Genomic DNA, 18,062 nt, shown 5'->3' on the forward strand with positions numbered 1-18,062 from the left:
GGAGAATGCGGGACCTGCACCCGCGGGGAGAGTGGAGAATAGAAACATAGAAGATAGAAGTAGGAGGAGGCCATTTGGACTTCGAGCCTGCTCTGCCATTTGCTACGATCCCTGCATCTACCCTGTCTAGTCCTGTTAGAATTTTATAAGTCTCTATGAGATTCTCCCCCTCATTCGTCTGAACTCCAGCGAAAACAATCCGAGCCTAGTCAATCTCTCCTCATACATCAGTCCCGCCATCCCCGGAATCAGCCTGGTAAACCTTCGCTGCACTCCCTCGAGAGCAAGAACATCCTTCCTCAGAAAAGGAGACCAAAACTGCACACAATACTCCAGGTGTGGCCTCCCCAAGGCACTGTATAATTGCAACAACACATCCCTGCTCCTGTACTCGAAACCTCTCGCAATGAAGGCCAACATACCATTTGCCTTCTTCACCGCCTGCTGCACCTGCATGCTTACCTTCAGCGACTGGTGCACAAGGACACCCAGGTCCCTCTGCACACTCCCCTCTCCCAATTTACACCCATTCAGGTAGTAATCTGCCGCCTTGTTTTTGCTTCCAAAGTGAATAACCTCACATTTACCCAAATTATACTGCATCTGCCATTGATTAGCCCACTCACCCAACCTGTCCAGATCATTCTGAAGGATCTCTGCATCCTCGGCACAGTTCACCCTCCCACCCAACTTGGTATCATCTGCAAACTTTGAGATGTTACATTCTGTTCCCTCATTCAAGTCATTAATATATATTGTGAATAGCTGGGGGTCCTAGCACCGATCCCTGTGGCACCCCACTAGTTACTGCCTGCCAATTTGAAAAGCACCCATTAATTCCTCCTCTTTGTTTCCTCCCTGCCAACCAGTTTTCTATCCATCTCAATACACTTCCCCCAATCCCATGCGCTTTAATCTTGCACGATAATCTCTTATGCAGGACTTGGTCGAACGCTTTCTGAAAGTCCAAATATACCACATCGACTGGCTCCCCCTTGTCAACTCTCCTTGTTACATCTTCAAAAAATTCCAACAGATTTGTCAAGCATGATTTTCCCTTCATAAATCCACGCTGACTCTGTCTGACCCTGCCACAGCTTTCTAAATGCTCCGCTATAAAGTCCTTGACAATGGATTCAAGAATTTTCCCCACTACCGATGTTAAGCTTACTGTTCTATAATTCCCTGTTTTCTCTCTACCTCCCTTTTTGAATATTGGAGTGACATTCGCTCCCCGCCAATCTGCAGGGACTGTTCCAGAGTCTATAGAATCCTGGAAGATGACCACCAATGCATCCACTATTTCTAGAGCCACTTCCTTACGTACTCTGGGATGTAGATTGTTAGGCCCTGGGGATTTATCCACCTTCAATCCCATCAACTTTCCCAGCACCATTTCTCTACTAATACTGATCTCCCTCAGTTCTTCCCTCTCACTAAATCTTGCATTCTCCAACATTTCTGGCATCTGATTTGTGTCCTATTTTGTGAAGACAGAACCAAAATATATATTCAGTTGCTCGGCCATTTCCTTGTCCCCTATTATCCATTCTCCCGTTTCTGTCTGTAGGGGACCTACATTTGGCTTCACCAACCTCTTTCTCTTCACATATCTACAGAAACTTTTAGTGTCAGTCTTTATGTTCCCTGCAAGCTTACTTTCGAACTGTATTTTCCCCTTCTTAATCAATCCCTTGGTCCTTCTTTGCTGGATTCTAAACCGCTCCCAATCCTCAGACCCATTATTTTTCTTGGCCAATCTGTATGCTTCTTCCATGGATCGGATCCTCTCTCTAACTTCCTTTATAAGCCATGGATTGGCCCTCTTACCCATTTTGCTTTTGTGCCAGACAGGAACAAACAGTTGCTACAGTTTCCCCATGCGCTCCTTGAATGTTTGCCATTGTCTATCCACTGGCATCCCTTTAAGTTACTCTCCCCAATCTATCAAGGCCAACTCATAATTCCCTTTATTAAGATTCCACACCCTAGTCTCCGAATCTACTACTTCACTCTCCATCTTGATAAAAAATTCGATCATGTTATGGTCGCTCATCCCCAAAGGGTCTCATACAGCTAGATTAACAATGATTCCCTTCTCATTACACAGTACCCAGTCTAAGACGGCCTGCTCCCTCGTTGGTTCCTCCACATATTGGTCAAGAAAACATCCCCTATACATTCCAAGAATTCCTCCTCTACGGCATTGTGGCTAATATGATTTGTCCAACCTATGTGCAGATTAAAATCACCCACGATCACCGATATTCCCTGATCACTTGCATCTCTAATTTTGTGTTTAATGCCATTCCTAACATCACCACTGCAGTTTGGGGTCTATGTATGACACCCACTAATGTTTTTTGTCCCTTGGTATTTCTCAACTCTACCCATACAGACTCCGCGTTGTCAAGAGCTAATATCCTTTCTCACATTGTGTTAATTTCCTCTTTAACCAGCAGTGCCAATCCAACACTTTTTCCTTTATGCCTGTCCTTCCTAAATATTGAATACCCTGCGACAATCAACTCCCACCACTGGTCACCCTGCAGTCACGTCTCCGTATCAAAAAAAAATCACAGAATCCCTACAGTACAGAAGGAGGCCATTCGACCCATCGAACCTGCACCAACAACAATCCCACCCTATCCCCATCACCCCACATATTTACCCGAGCTAATCCCCCTGACACTAAGGGGCAATTTAGCATGGCCAATCCACCTAACCTGCACATCTTTGGACACTAAGGGACAATTTAGCATGGTCAATCCACCTAACCTGCACATCTTTGGACACTAAGGGGCAATTTAGCATGGTCAATCCACCTAACCAGCACATCTTTGGACACTAAGGGGCAATTTAGCATGGGGTCAATCCACCTAACCAGCACATCTTTGGACACTAAGGGACAATTTAGCATGGCCAATTCACCTAACCTGCACATCTTTGGACACTAAGGGGCAATTTAGCATGGTCAATCCACCTAACCAGCACATCTTTGGACACTAAGGGACAATTTACCATGGCCAATCCATCTAACCTGCACATCTTTAGACATAAGGGGCAATTTAGCATGGGGTCAATCCACCTAACCTGCACATCTTTGGACACTAAGGGGCAATTTAGCATGGTCAATCCACCTAACCAGCACATCTTTGGACACTAAGGGACAATTTACCATGGCCAATCCATCTAACCTGCACATCTTTAGACATAAGGGGCAATTTAGCATGGCCAATCCACCTAACCAGCACATCTTTGGACACAAAGGGACAATTTAGCATGGCCAATTCACCTAACCTACACATCGTTTGGAGTGTGGGGGGGGAAACCCACGCAGACACGGGGGAGATCGGGCAGACTTCACACAGACAGCGACCCAAGGCTGGAATCAAACCTGTGTCCCTGGTGCTGTGAGGCAGCGGTGCTAACCAGTGTGCCACCCTGGAGGAAGCACGGTGGCACAGTGCCCCCCCCCCCACAGTGCCAGGGACCCGGGTTCGATTCCCAGGTCGGGTCACCGTCTGTGTGGAGTTTGCACATTCTCCCCGTGTCTGCGTGGGTTTCCTCCGGGTGTTCCGGTTTCCTCCCACAGTCCAGAGATAAGCGGATTCGGTGGACTGGCCATGCTAAATTGCCCTTTAGTGTCGGGGGGACTAGCTAGGGTAAATGCATGGGATTGTGGGGATAGGGCCTGGGTGGGATTGTGCTCGGTGCAGACTCGATGGGCCGAATGGCCTCCTCCTGCACTGTAGGATTCTATGATTCTAAGCTAGCCATTGATTCACAAGAGGGCATCGAAGGCAGATCTGCAGTTGGCACGCCACTGGGGGCAAGAACTCCAATCTCTCTCTCTCTCCTCCTCCAATATTTAAGTCGACATTCAGTTGAATCTTATTGATTGCCCCCTCTCAACCTCGATTCAGAGGTGGTGGGGGGGAGATAGTGGATGTTAATTCTGTCTCCCCCCCCCCCCTACTCTCCCCCATGCACGTTTTGCGCCTTGAAGCTCCCCCATTCATTTCAAACCCTTTTACTTCAGCCAGCCCTCTCTATCTCTCCCCCCCCCACCTCTCCAAATTCTGCACCAGCCTTATGATTACCCGTTCTGTAATTCGTACATTTACCCTCCCCCGCCTCCTGCTTCGTCCTCAGTCTTCAAATACTGAAACTGGGGAGGAGGAGGGTTATGTTTTGCTAAAGAGAAATTTACAATTGCCATTGATCAATTTCCCATTGCATTCCACTCTGGAGAAACGTTTCTCTCTCCTTCTCTCCCCATTCACCACTTACTTGCGACGCCTCCGTCGTAACATGTCCACGATCTCGACTGTGAGCTTGAAGGATGCAACTTCGTCTCCGATCCGTTCAAAGTGACGGAATGAGGCTGTTTAGATATATTTAAAATTGTCTTCTCTCTCTCTCTCTCCTTTCAGCAGAGCTTGCAAACAAATGAGAGAGGGAGAGAGAAAAAGACAGACGCCAGTGCAATTTGCAGCGCTACACAGTCTCTGCCTGCAGATTCCCTGTTGGTACAAGACACACTAAAACACTGCTGGCCCCTACTGGAACCTCCCAGTCTAGATGATAATCCAGTGCAGGTATCTCTCTCTCTCTCTCTTTCCCTTTACAATTGGAACTGGGGGGAGGGGAGGGATATCAGAGTTTGGGGGAGGTTTCGTTTAAGTTTATTTTTGGCCATGCTAAATTGTATTTTGATTTGATTTATTATTGCCACATGTATTAACATACAGTGAAAAATATTGTTTCTAGCACGCTATACAGACAAAGCATACTGTTCATAGAGTACATAGGGGAGAAGGATTTGATTTATTATTGTCACATGTACTGGGATACAGTGAAAAGTATTGTTTCTTGCGCGCTATACAGACAAAGCATACTGTTCATAGAGTACATAGGGGAGAAGGATTTGATTTATTATTGTCACATGTACTGGGATACAGTGAAAAGTATTGTTTCTTGCGCGCTATGCAGACAAAGCATACCGTTCATAGAGTACATAGGGGAGAAGGATTTGATTTGATTTATTATTGGGGCGGCACGGTAGCACAGTGGTTAGCACTGCTGCTTCACAGCTCCAGGAACCCGGGTTCGATTCCCGGCTTGGGGTCACTGTCTGTGTGGAGTTCTCCTCGTGTCTGCGTGGGTTTCCTCCGGGTGTTCCGGTTTCCTCCCACAGTCCAAAGATGTGCGGGTTAGGTTGATTGGCCATGCTAAAATTGCCCTTAGTGTCCTGAGATGCGTGGATTAGTGGGTGGATATGGGGGGAGGGCCTGGGTGGGATTGTGGTCGGTGCAGACTTGATGGGCCAAATGGCCTCTTTCTGTGCTGTAGGGGTTCTATGATTCTATGACAAAGCATACCGTACATAGGTGAGAAGCATTTGATTTATTATTGTCACATGTATTGGGATACAGTGAAAAGTATTGTTTCTTGCGCGCTATACAGACAAAGCATACCGTTCATAGAGAAGGAAACGAGAGGGTGCAGAATGTAGTGTTAGAGTCATAGCTAGGGTGTAGAGAAAGATCAACTTAATGCGAGGTAGGTCCATTCAAAAGTCTGACAGCAGCAGGGAAGAAGCTGTCCCCTTCGTGTCCAAAGATATTCAGGTTAGCTGGATTGGTCATGCTAAATTGCCCCATGTACATAGAAAACATCCTTTCCGGATGTATCACAGCTTGGTATGGCTCCTGCTCTGACCAAAACCGCAAGAAACCACAAAGGGTTGTGAAGGTTTAGTTTAAGTTTATTTATTAGTGTCACAAGTAGGCTTACATTAACACTGCAATGAAGTCACTGTGAAAATCCCCTCGTCGCCACACTCCAGTGCCTGTTCGGGAAACACTGAGGGAGAATTTAGCACGGCCAATGCACCCTAACCAGCACGTCTTTCAGACTGTGGGAGGAAACCGGAGCACCCGGAGGAAACCCATGCAGACACGGGGAGAACGTGCAGACTCCGCACAGACAGTGACCCAAGCCGGGAATCGAACCCAGGTCCCTGGCACTGTGAGGCAGCAGCTCTAACCACTGTGCCACCGTGCTGCCCAAGGTGGGATATCAGAATTTGGGGTAGGGAGGGGTGATTTGATTTGATTTATTATTGTCACATGTATTAATATACAGTGAAAAGTATTGTTTCTTGCGCGCTATCATAGAAAGAAATCATAGAAACCCTACAGTACAGAAAGAGGCCATTTGGCCCATCGAGTCTGCACCGACCACAATCCCACCCAGGCCCTATCCCCATATCCCTACATATTTTACCCACGAATCCCTCTAACCGACACATGTCAGGACACTAAGGGGCAATTTAATCATGGCCAATCAACCTAACCCGCACATCTTTGGACTGTGGGAGGAAACCGGAGCACCCGGAGGAAACCCACGCAGACACGAGGAGAATGTGCAAACTCCACACAGACAGTGACCTAAGCCGGGAATCGAACCCAGGTCCCTGGAGCTGTGAAGCAGCAGTGCTAACCACTGCGCTACCGTGCCGCCCCTATACAGACAAAGCATACCGTTCATAGAGTACATAGGGGAGAAGGATTTGATTTGATTTATTATTGTCACATGTATTGGGATACAGTGAAAAGTATTGTTTCTTGCGCGCTATACAGACAAAGCATACCGTTCATAGAGTACATAGGGGAGAAGGATTTGCTTTGATTTATTATTGTCACATGTACTGGGATACAGTGAAAGGTATTGTTTCTTGCCCACTATACAGACAAAGCATACCGTTCATAGAGAAGGAAAGGAGAGAGTGCAGAATGTAGTGTTACAGTCATAGCTAGGGTGTAGAGAAAGATCAACGTGATGCAAGGTAGGTCCATTCAAAAGTCTGACAGCAGCAGGGAAGAAGCTGTTCTTGAGTCGGTTGGTACGTGACCTCAGACTTTTGTATCTGTTTCCCGACGGAAGAAGGTGGAAGAGAGAATGTCCGGGGTGCGTGGGGTCCTTAATTATGCTGGCTGCTTTTCCCGAGGCAGCGGGAAGTGTAGACAGAGTCAATGGATGGGAGGCTGGTTTGCGTGATGGATTGGGCTATATTCACTCCCCTTTATAGTTCCTTGTGGTCTTAGACAGAGCCGGAGCCAGACCAAGCTGTGATACAACCAGAAAGAATGCTTTTTGGCTGCAGCTGTAAAAGTTGGTGAGAGTCGTAGCTGACATGCCAAATTTCCCTAGCCTCCTGAGAAAGCGGAGGCGTTAATGTAAGCCTACTTGTGACACTGATGAATAAACTTCAAAGCCACTCACTGAATCACAGCTGACCTTCCGTGGAAACAGGGAGAGAGGCCATTCGGCCCACCGTGTCTATGCTCGCACCTTCGGAGATAAGGACTATTGATAGATGGCAGTATCCTTGGGCAGATTAAAGAACGGATTATTACAAAACTAAACTGGAGGCCTCTCTGAGTAATTTTATGGAAGGATATTGCTAGACCAGTTAATTATTACAGAACCCTGCCATATGGTCGTTGTGCTCTGTTTGAGAAAGCACTGATGACTATAAGAGCGCGTGAGGTCGATCTACATCCTGCTGATTGACGGAAGGCCCAATATATTGAGTACCAGGAAGAGGAAGTTGCTGTCAATGGTTCTTGTATCTGGTGTAACCTTCCGAGATCTCTGCACTCCCCCACCCAAAGCATCTCTGTTTTTTTTACATCACCCCACCATTGGCAGAACTTCAGCTGTTTGGGCCCCGAAGTGCTGGAATTCCCTCGCTAAACCTCCCCCTAAAGTGCAGAAGAGGCCATTCAGCCCATCGGGTCAGCACCAACTCGCTGACAGAGTATCTTATCCAGGCCCTCTTCACGGCCCAATCCCCATAATCCCGCACATATACCATGGCTACTCCATCTAACCTACACATCTTTTGGACACTAAGGGACAATTTAGCATGGCCAATCCACCTAACCTACATATCTTTTGGATGCTAAGGGGCAATTTAGCATGGCCAATCCATCTAATCTACACATTGTGGGCCACTAAGGGACAATTTAGCACGGCCAATCCACCTAACCTGTACATCTTTAGACACTAAGGGGCAATTTAGCATGGCCAATCCACCTTACCTACACATCTTGGGTCACTAAGGGGCAATTTAGCATGGCCAATCCACCTAACCTACATATCTTTTGGATGCTAAGGGGCAATTTAGCATGGCCAATCCATCTAATCTACACATTGTGGGCCACTAAGGGACAATTTAGCACGGCCAATCCACCTAACCTGTATATCTTTAGACACTAAGGGGCAATTTAGCATGGCCAATCCACCTTACCTACACATCTTGGGTCACTAAGGGGCAATTTAGCATGGCCAATCCACCTAACCTACATATCTTTTGGATGCTAAGGGGCAATTTAGCATGGCCAATCCATCTAATCTACACATTGTGGGCCACTAAGGGACAATTTAGCACGGCCAATCCACCTAACCTGTACATCTTTAGACACTAAGGGGCAATTTAGCATGGCCAATCCACCTTACCTACACATCTTGGGTCACTAAGGGGCAATTTAGCATGGCCAATCCACCTAACCTACATATCTTTTGGATGCTAAGGGGCAATTTAGCATGGCCAATCCATCTAATCTACACATTGTGGGCCACTAAGGGACAATTTAGCATGGCCAATCCACCTAACCTGTACATCTTTAGACACTAAGGGGCAATTTAGCATGGCCAATCCACCTTACCTACACATCTTGGGTCACTAAGGGGCAATTTAGCATGGCCAATCCACCTAACCTGTACATCTTTCGACACTAAGGGGCAATTTAGCATGGCCAATCCACCTAACCTGTACATCTTTAAACACTAAGGGGCAATTTAGCATGGCCAATCCACCTAACCTGCACATCCTGGGACACTAAGGGGCAATTAGCACGGCCAATCCGCCTAACCTACACATCTTTGGACACTAAGGGGCAATTTTGCATGGCTAATCCACCTAACCTACACATCTTTAGACTGTGGGAGGAAACTGGAGCACCCGGCAGAAACCCACGCACGCAGATACGGGGAGAACGTGCAGACTCTGCACAGTCACCCCAAGGTGAGAATCGAACCTGGGTTCCTGGTGCTGTGAGGGCAACAGTGCCACCATGTCGCCCTCCTGGTGACTCATGGGACATTAGTCACAGAGCCCAACACGTTAACCCAGAACGTTAGCTGAGTTTCCGGATTAATAGTCCAGCGATAATCCCACTGGGCCACGGCCACCTCAACTCATGGAGGAATCCACGTCATGCAAAGGAAACGGATGGACCGGCCATTATACAAGGATTGTGGGATCTTGCTGTGCGCTGCCTGACTGCCACCTTCCCCAGATTACAACAGTGCCTGTGCTTCGGCTGCTGAGTGTCTGGCGATGGCCTGGGGGTGTTTGAGAGCAGCAATCCCTTTCGATCTCTCAGAGTAATAACAAGCTTACCAAGAGACTGTCAACAGTTAATTACAGCATCGTTAGGAATTGTGACCTCAATTCCTCATTATTGTTCAGGCATTAATTTTATTTCTCTCCCCGCGTACAGCCACATCAAAGTCGGACGCCGTTAACTCAGTGCGGAATGTATTTGATAATTCCGGCTTGGGTCACTGTCTGTGCGGAGTCTGCACATTCTCCCCGTGTCTGCGTGGGCTTTCTCCCGGGAGCTCCGGTTTCCTCCCACAGTCCAAAGATGTGTAGGTTGGGTGGATTGGCCATGCTAAATTGCCCCTTAGTGTCCAAAGATGTGCAGGTTCGGTGGATTGGCCATGCTAAATTGCCCCTTAGTGTCCAAAGATGTGCAGGTTGCGTGGATTGGCCATGCTAAATTGCCCCTTAGTGTCCAAAGATGTGCAGGTTGGGTGGATTGGCCATGCTAAATTGCCCCTTAGTGTCCAAAGATGTGCAGGTTGGGTGGATTGGCCATGCTAAATTGCCCCTTAGTGTCCAAAGATGTATAGGTTAGATGGATTGGCCATGCTAAATTGCCCCTTAGTATCCAAAGATGTGTAGGTTAGGTGGATTGGCCATGCTAAATTGCCCCTTAGTGTCCAAAGATGTGCAGGTTAGATGGATTGGCCATGCTAAATTGCCCCTTAATGTCCAAAGATGTGTAGGTTAGGTAGATTGGCCATGCTAAATTGCCCCTCAGTGTCCAAAGATGTGTAGGTTAGGTGGATTGGCCATGCTAAATTGCCCCTTAATGTCCAAAGATGTGTAGGTTAGGTGGATTGGCCATGCTAAATTGCCCCTTAGTGTCCAAAGATGTGCAGGTTAAATGGATTGGCCATGCTAAATTGCCCCTTAGTGTCCAAAGATGTGTAGGTTAGATGGATTGGCCATGCTAAATTGCCCCTTAGTGTCCAAAGATGTGTAGGTTAGGTGGACTGGCCATGCTCAATTGACCCAAGTGTTGGGGGGATTAGCAGGGTAAATGCGTGGCGTTACGGGGATAGGGCCTGGGTGGGATTGTGCTCGGTGCAGACTCGATGGGCCGAATGGCCGCCTTCTGCGCTGTAGGATTCTATTTCAGACGGGAATGTGACAATTGCGCAATGTAGGAGACAAGGGCCGGATATCTCCAGATCTCGCACGCCACCCCCCCTCCCAGCACCCCTCCACCAGCCCCCCCAGCACCCCTCCGCCTCCCCCCCCAAGCCCTCCTCCACCCCCACCCCCTCCCCCCCAACCCCGACACACCAGAGAAATTGAAGAATTTGATGCTCGGCCAAATCTCCGTTCACTGCAGCGGGACTGGAGAATCCCAGCGGCCTGGGCGAGGCCGGAGAATTCTATTGCTTTTAAATTATTTATCGACTTACATTAACACTACCATGAAGTTACTGTGAAAATCCCCTAGTCGCCACACTCCGGCGCCTTTTCGGGTAACACTGAGGGAGAATTTAGCATGGCCTAACCAGCGCATCTTTCGGACTGTGGGAGGAAACCGGAGCACCCGGAGGAAACCCACGCAGACATGGGGAGAATGTGCAAACTCCACACAGACAGTGACCCAAGGCTGCAATTGAACCCAGGTCCTTGGCGCTGTGAGGCAGCAGTGCTAACCCGCTGTGCCCATCGTGCGGTCCAAGTCCAGCCCTGATTGCCACATTGTACGGGAAAGAAATAGCAACTGCGACCAGAAGTTTGGAGAGAAACTTCCGATACCAGCTGTCGTGTGGGCTTTTGGGGAGTGAAGAAGTTTCAGTCGGGACTGGGAAGTTATTTCAAGGAAGGACATTTTATTTTATCTTAATGACTTACCTTCCATTAAAAACAGTCTCCGTTCCCCCAACCACACACACACTAACTTTCTGGCCAGGATACACTGGGAAACAGAGACCTGAAGATGAATTAAAGGCTGTCATTCAATATGGAAGATAGAGAATTGTAAATGATTAACGATGAGTCTCGGCCCAGCCCGAAGATCGAATGACAGTCTTATGCTCCAGTTAACGTTAAGGGCGACACAGTGGCACAGTGGTTAGCACTGCTGCCTCACAGCCCCATGGACCCGGGTTCGATTCCCGGCTTGGGTCACTGTGCGAATTTGCATGTTCTCCTCGTGTCTGTGTGGGTTTCCTCCGGGTGCTCCAGTTTCCTCCCAGAGTCCAAAGATGTGCGAGTCAGTCGGATTGGCCATGCTAAATTGCCCCTTCGTGTCCAACGATGTGCAGGTTAGGTGGATTGGCCATGCTAAATTGTCCCTTAGTGTCCAAAGATGTGCAGGTTAGGTGGATTGACCATGCTAAATTGCCCCTTAGTGTCCAAAGATGTGCGGGTTAGGTGGATTGGCCATGCTAAATTGTCCCTTAGTGTCCAAAGATGTGCAGGTTAGGTGGATTGGCCATGCTAAATTGCCCCTTTGTGTCCAAAGATGTGCAGGTTAGATGGATTGACCATGCTAAATTGCCCCTTAGTATCCAAAGATGTGCAGGTTAGGTGGATTGGCCATGCTAAATTGCCCCTTAGTGTCCAAAGAAGTGCAGGTTAGATGGATTGACCATGCTAAATTGCCCCTTAGTGTCCAAAGATGTGCGGGTTAGGTGGATTGGCCATGCTAAATTGTCCCTTAGTGTCCAAAGATGTGCAGGTTAGGTGGATTGGCCATGCTAAATTGTCCCTTAGTGTCCAAAGATGTGCAGGTTAGGTGGATTGGCTATGCTAAATTGCCCCTTAGTGTCCAAAGATGTGCAGATTGGGTGGATTGGTCATGCTAAATTGTCCCTTAGTGTCCAAAGATGTGCAGATTGGGTGGATTGGCCGTGCTAAATTGCCCCTTAGTGTCCAAAGATGTGCAGGTTAGATGGATTGACCATGCTAAATTGCCCCTTAGTGTCCAAAGATGTGCAGGTTAGATGGATTGACCATGCTAAATTGCCCCTTAGTGTCCAACGATGTGCAGGTTAGGTGGATTGTCCATGCTGAATGTGTTGTCGATGCAGGCTGGATGGGCCAAATGGCCTCCTTCTGCGCTGTAGATTCTGTGATTAATATTTAATGGGCATTATTTGGAGCAAGACCATGTATCTTTTTTTATTCATTCGTGGGACATGCGTATCCTTGGCAGCACAATGAAACTAGTGTTAAGGAGATGTAAAGAGGACCAGGGTTTTAACTTGAAGGATTGGGAGGTTAATTGAATGTGTCAAGACTCGAGTAAGTCACAGGGACCAATCTTAGGGTTAAAGGAATGGATTCCTCGGTCGTGTGGCTCAGGGCAAGACTTGAAACCGAGTGCCTGTTGCGATTGAAATATGTGAGGGGGCTTTCCTCTCCCCCATCCCCACCATCACAACACCCCCACCCCACCCTCTTTGGCCCCACTTGTCAAACTGAGATGATCCAGGAGAAAGAGGAGAAACAACTTGAAATTCAGTGCAGCCTCCATTTGCCGATCTGGCTGTGACCACAACCCGTCTTTAATTAGCATTACTTATTTCCATTGGGACATAGAGCACTTGATCCTCCCCCAACCCTCTCCCCCTCCCCAGGGCCTGTGGAGCCTTCCCACACACACACACACTCTCCACACAGGCCTGGGGGTAAAGTACTGTCTGTACTTATGGAAATGCCTATTTACAAAAGGGCTGTGTTGACTGCTGTTTTATATATATAGATATATCTCACTCATAGAAACCCTACAGTGCAGAAGGAGGCCATTCGGCCCATCGAGTCTGCACTGACCACAATCCCACCCAGGCCCTACCCCCACATATATTTACCCGCTAATCCCGCTAACCTACGCATCTGAGGACTCTAAGGGGCAATTTTTTTTTTAACCTGGCCAATCAACCTAACCCGCACATCTTTGGACTGTGGGAGGAAACCGGAGCACCCGGAGGAAACCCACGCAGACACGGGGAGAATGTGCAAACTCCACACAGACAGTGATCCGAGCCAGGAATCGAACCCGGGACCCTGGAGCTGTGAAGCAGCAGTGCTAACCACTCATATATGTATCACTCACACTTTCCTTACCCCCATGCTCGACCATGTGGCACACTCCTGGCTAATCTCCCACCATCCTCCCGCCGTGAGGCAGAATCTTCTCAGACCTCGTTGCCAATGTCTTTTAAGCCACGTCCGAAATTTCGCAGTCCCTGCTGGCATCGGCCATCACCCACATATCGGCAACATGGTGGTTAGCACCAATGCCTCACAGCGCCATGGACCCAAGTTTTTTCTTCCCCTGCCGGCCTGACTGATGGAATTCGCACCAAAAGCGAGGACAAGTCATACAATCCCTACAGTGCCGAAGGAGGCCATTCAGCCCATCGAGACTGCACCCGACCGCAATCCCATCCAGGCCCTATCCCCATAACTCCATGCGTTTACCCCAGCTAGTCCCCCTGACACTAAGGGGCAATTTAGCACGGCCAATCCACCTAACCCGCGCATCTTTGGACTGTGGGAGGAAACCGGAGCACCCGGAGGAAACCCACACAGACACGGGGAGAACGTGCAGACTCCGCACAGACAGTGACCCCGAGGCCGGGAATCGAACCCGGGTCCCTGGCGCTGTGAGGCAGCAGTGCTAACCACAGTGCCACTGTGCAACCCATAAGCGTAATCAAGGACCCCACGCACCCTGGACATTCTCTCTTCCACCTTCTTCCATCGGGAAAAAGATACAAAAGTCTCATATCAACTGACTCAAGAACAGCTTCTTCCCTGCTGCCATCAGACTTTTGAATGGACCTACCTCGCACTAAGTTGATCTTTCTCTACACCCTAGCTATGACTGTAACACTACATTCTGCTCTCTCTCCTTTCCTTCTCTATGAACGGTATGCTTTGTCTGTATAGCGCGCAAGAAACAATACTTTTCACTGTATCCCAATACATGTGTTAAATCAAATCCTTCTCCCCTATGTACTCTATGAATGGTATGCTTTGTCTGTATAGTGCGCAAGAAACAATACTTTTCACTGTATCCCAATACATGTGACAATAATAAATCAAATTAAATCCTTCTCCCCTATGTACTCTATGAACGGTATGCTTTGTCTGTACAGCGCGCGAGAAACAATACTTTTCACTGTATCTCAATACATGTGACAATAATAAATCAGGTCGAATCAAAAGTGAAGTGAGGTGCATGCTGATAGCTCACAATGACTGTGAGAGCCATGCGCTTCCTCTGTGTCCAAAGTGTCAATATTTGGAGTTGATGACCGTTCTATTAATATATAAATGATTTGGTACATTCTATAACTGGCTATGGAAGATTCAGCGAGTATTAAAGGTATTTAGTCTTATTCATGGGGTTCACGGTGAGTGAACAAGCCCCATTTCAACCTTGCGGAATGAAGGAGGGTCACTCATGAGGCCCACTCACCGGTTTAGCTTGCCCATTGCTGTACAAGGGCGACCCCCTAATTTTAAAATCGTGCCCCCCCCGCCCTCTGGTTCTGGGCTCACCCACAAGAGGAAACATCCTTTCCACCTCCACCTTGTTGAGATGGTCCAGGACCTTATATACTTCAATCCGGTCACGCCCGCTCAGTCATTTAAACTCTAGCAGAACCAAGCCCACGCTATCCTCATAAGACACCAGGCTCTACCTAGGTATCAATCTCGTAAATCTATGTCAACCGGGTGGGAGCGTATAAATATAAGTTCTTTTTGGTGCTTGCTTGAAAGTTCCGGTGATGGGGGCATCCTGTCAAAGGACTTGGGTGTCCTGCCCTGAGAACCACCCCTCCGGTGCGGCACCCTTACTGTGTGGCACGGTAGCACAGTGGTTAGCACTGCTGCTTCACAGCTCCAGGGACCTGGGTTCGATTCCCGGCTTGGGTTACTGTCTGTGTGGAATTTGCACATTCTCCTCGTGTCCGCGTGGGTTTCCTCCGGGTGCTCCGGTTTCCTCCCACAGTCCAAAGACGTGCGGGTTAGGTTGATTGGCCAGGTTAAAAATTGCCCCTTAGAGTCCTGAGATACGTCGGTTAGAGGGATTAGTGGGTAAATGTGTGGGGGTAAGGCCTGGGTGGGATTGTGGTCGGTGCAGACTGATGGGCCGAATGGCCTCCTTCTGCACTGTAGGGTTTCTATGATTTCCTCCGGATTGCCAGGGGCTGCTTTCCAATACCCAATTGCTTTGTGGCTTTTTCCTCTGCTGACTCACAGCTCCAGGAACACGGGTTCGACTCCTGGATTGGGTCTCTGTGCGGACTCCGCACATGCTCTCTCGTGTCTGCGTGGGTTTCCTCCGGGTGCTCCGGTTTCCTCCCACAGTCTAAAGATGTGTAGGTTAGGTGGATTGGCCATGCTAGATTGCCCCTTAGTGTCCAAAGATGTGCGGGTTGGGTGGATTGGCCATGCTTAATTGTCCCTTAGTGTCCAAAGTTCTGGAGGTTAGGTGGATTGGCCATGCTAGATTGCCCCTTAGTGTCCAAAGATGTGCGGGTTGGGTGGATTGGCCATGCTAAATTGCCCCTTAGTGTCCAAGATGTGCAGGTTAGGTGGATTGGCCATGCTAAATTGTCCCTTAGTGTCCAAAGATGTGCAGGTTAGGTGGATTGGCCACGCTAAATTGCCCCTTAGTGTCCAAGATGTGCGGGTTGGGTGGATTGGCCATGCTAAATTGTGCCTTAGAGTCCAAAGATGTGCAGGTTAGGTGGATTGACATGCTAAATTGCCCCTTAGTGTCCAAGATGTGCGGGTTGGGTGGATTGGCCATGCTAAATTGCCCCTTAGTGTCCAAAGATGTGTGGGTTGGGTGGATTGGCCGTGCTAAATTGCCCCTTATCGTCCAAAGATGTGCATGTGAGGTGGATTGGCCAAACTAAATTGCCCCTTAGTGTCCAAAGATGTGTGGGTTAGGGGGATTGGCCATGCTAAATTGTCCCTTAGTGTCCAAAGATGTGCAGGTTAGGTGGATTGGCCATGCTAAATTGCCCCTTAGTGTTCAATGATGTGCAGGTTGGGTGGATTGGCCATGCTAAATTGTCCCTTAGTGTTCAATGATGTGCAGGTTGGGTGGATTGGCCATGCTAAATTGTCCCTTAGTGTCCAAAGATGTGCAGGTTAGGTGGATTGGCCATGCTAAATTGCCCCTCAGTGTTCAATGATGTGCATGTTGGGTGGATTGGCCATGCTAAATTGTCCCTTAGTGTCCAAAGATGTGTGGGTTCAGTGGATTGGCCATGCTAAATTGCCCCTTAGTGTCCAAAGATGTGTGGGTTGGGTGGATTGGCCATGCTAAATTGCCCCTTAGTGTTCAATGATGTGCATGTTGGGTGGATTGGCCATGCTAAATTGCCCCTTAGTGTCCAAGATGTGCGGGTTGGGTGGATTGGCCATAGTAAATGTGGCGTTGGTGGCAAGGCCAGCATTTGGAGCCCCTTGAGAAGGTGGTGGTTGAGCTGCCTTCTTGAACCCGCTGCAGTCCACTGTGTGGTGTCGGTACACCCACAGCGCTTTGAGGGATGGAGGGAGTTCCTGGATGCAGGACAGCGCAGGGAGGGCCGATATATTTCCACCCGCTTTGGAAGCTAGGCGGGGGGAGGGGGCGGGGAAACATGGCTTGGAAAGTGTTCCACTGGAGAAATCCCTTCCTGTTTAAAATGCTGCAATGAAATGTAACGTTTCATACAGAAGCTTTAATTAAAAACAAATCTGTTTAAGATTGCGTGGGGGTTAAGGCGGGGGCGCGAGGGGGCGGGGGGGGGATCACGTGGTATATCCATGGCAACATAATGAAACTGGTATGTAAAAGATGCGAAGAAGGCCAGGGTTTTAATTTGAAGTGTTGCGAGTTTAATTTAATGCGTCAAGGCTCATGTGACTCACAAGAACCAATCCTAGGGTTCAAGGAATGGTTTCCACTGTTACGTGGCTCAGGGCAGGACTTGAACCGAGAGCCTGTTGTGATTGAGTTGTCACAAGTAGGTTTACATTAACACTGCAATGAAGTTACTGTGAAAATCCCCCAGTCGCCACACTCCGGCGCCTGTTCGGATACAGTAAGGGAGAATTTAGCACGGCCAATGCACCCTAACCAGCACGTCCTTCGAGGAAACTGGAGCATTCGGAGGAAACCCACGCACACACGGGGAGAACAGCCCCACGCAGACTCTGCACAGTTATAAGGAGAGGCTGAATAGACTGGGACTTTTTTCTCTGGAGCGTAGGAGGCTGAGGGGTGATCTTATAGAGGTCTATAAAATAATGAGGGGCACAGATCAGTGATGCGCGATTAATTCACTCGGGAGGCTAGGATGTACCCGGGAATAAAGTCTTTTATTCACAACAAGAATAGAGCATACTGCTTAACAATACTATCCCAGACTAAGGGCTACTAGGAAGTAGTAGTGACCTTTATACTCCTGTAAGAAGGCGGAGCCAAACGGAGTGTACCACAGAACAATGCTAACAGGTGGAACACCCCAACCCTAACCCCAACAGTAACAAGAGTAACATATGTACAAGTACCCATAGTGATAACCATCTATGGTTCAGTACCCATAGTGGTAACCATCTATGGTTCAGTACCCATAGTGGTAACCATCTATGGTTCACCACAATCAGC

At 48.4% G+C, this 18,062-nt stretch overlaps 1 protein-coding gene across 6 annotated transcripts in view; it reads right to left on the reverse strand.

Moving 5' to 3' along the window:
• Positions 1-18,062, reverse strand: part of gal3st4 (galactose-3-O-sulfotransferase 4) — an 81,876-nt gene that overhangs the window by 19,730 nt on the left and 44,084 nt on the right. Inside the window, exon 1 of one of the 6 annotated variants that reach the window (XM_078206256.1) lies at positions 4,294-4,419. The exons of 4 other annotated variants lie outside the window; for them this stretch is intronic. In XM_078206256.1, coding sequence (XP_078062382.1) covers positions 4,294-4,316 — 23 coding nt within the window. In that variant the 5' untranslated portion in view covers positions 4,317-4,419. Of the gene's footprint in view, positions 1-4,293; positions 4,420-18,062 lie in introns of those variants that run through there. One more of the 6 variants, XM_078206260.1, reaches the window with a different exon arrangement.

Source organism: Mustelus asterias, unplaced genomic scaffold (assembly GCF_964213995.1).
Source record: "Mustelus asterias unplaced genomic scaffold, sMusAst1.hap1.1 HAP1_SCAFFOLD_1389, whole genome shotgun sequence".
Classification (NCBI taxonomy): domain Eukaryota; kingdom Metazoa; phylum Chordata; class Chondrichthyes; order Carcharhiniformes; family Triakidae; genus Mustelus; species Mustelus asterias.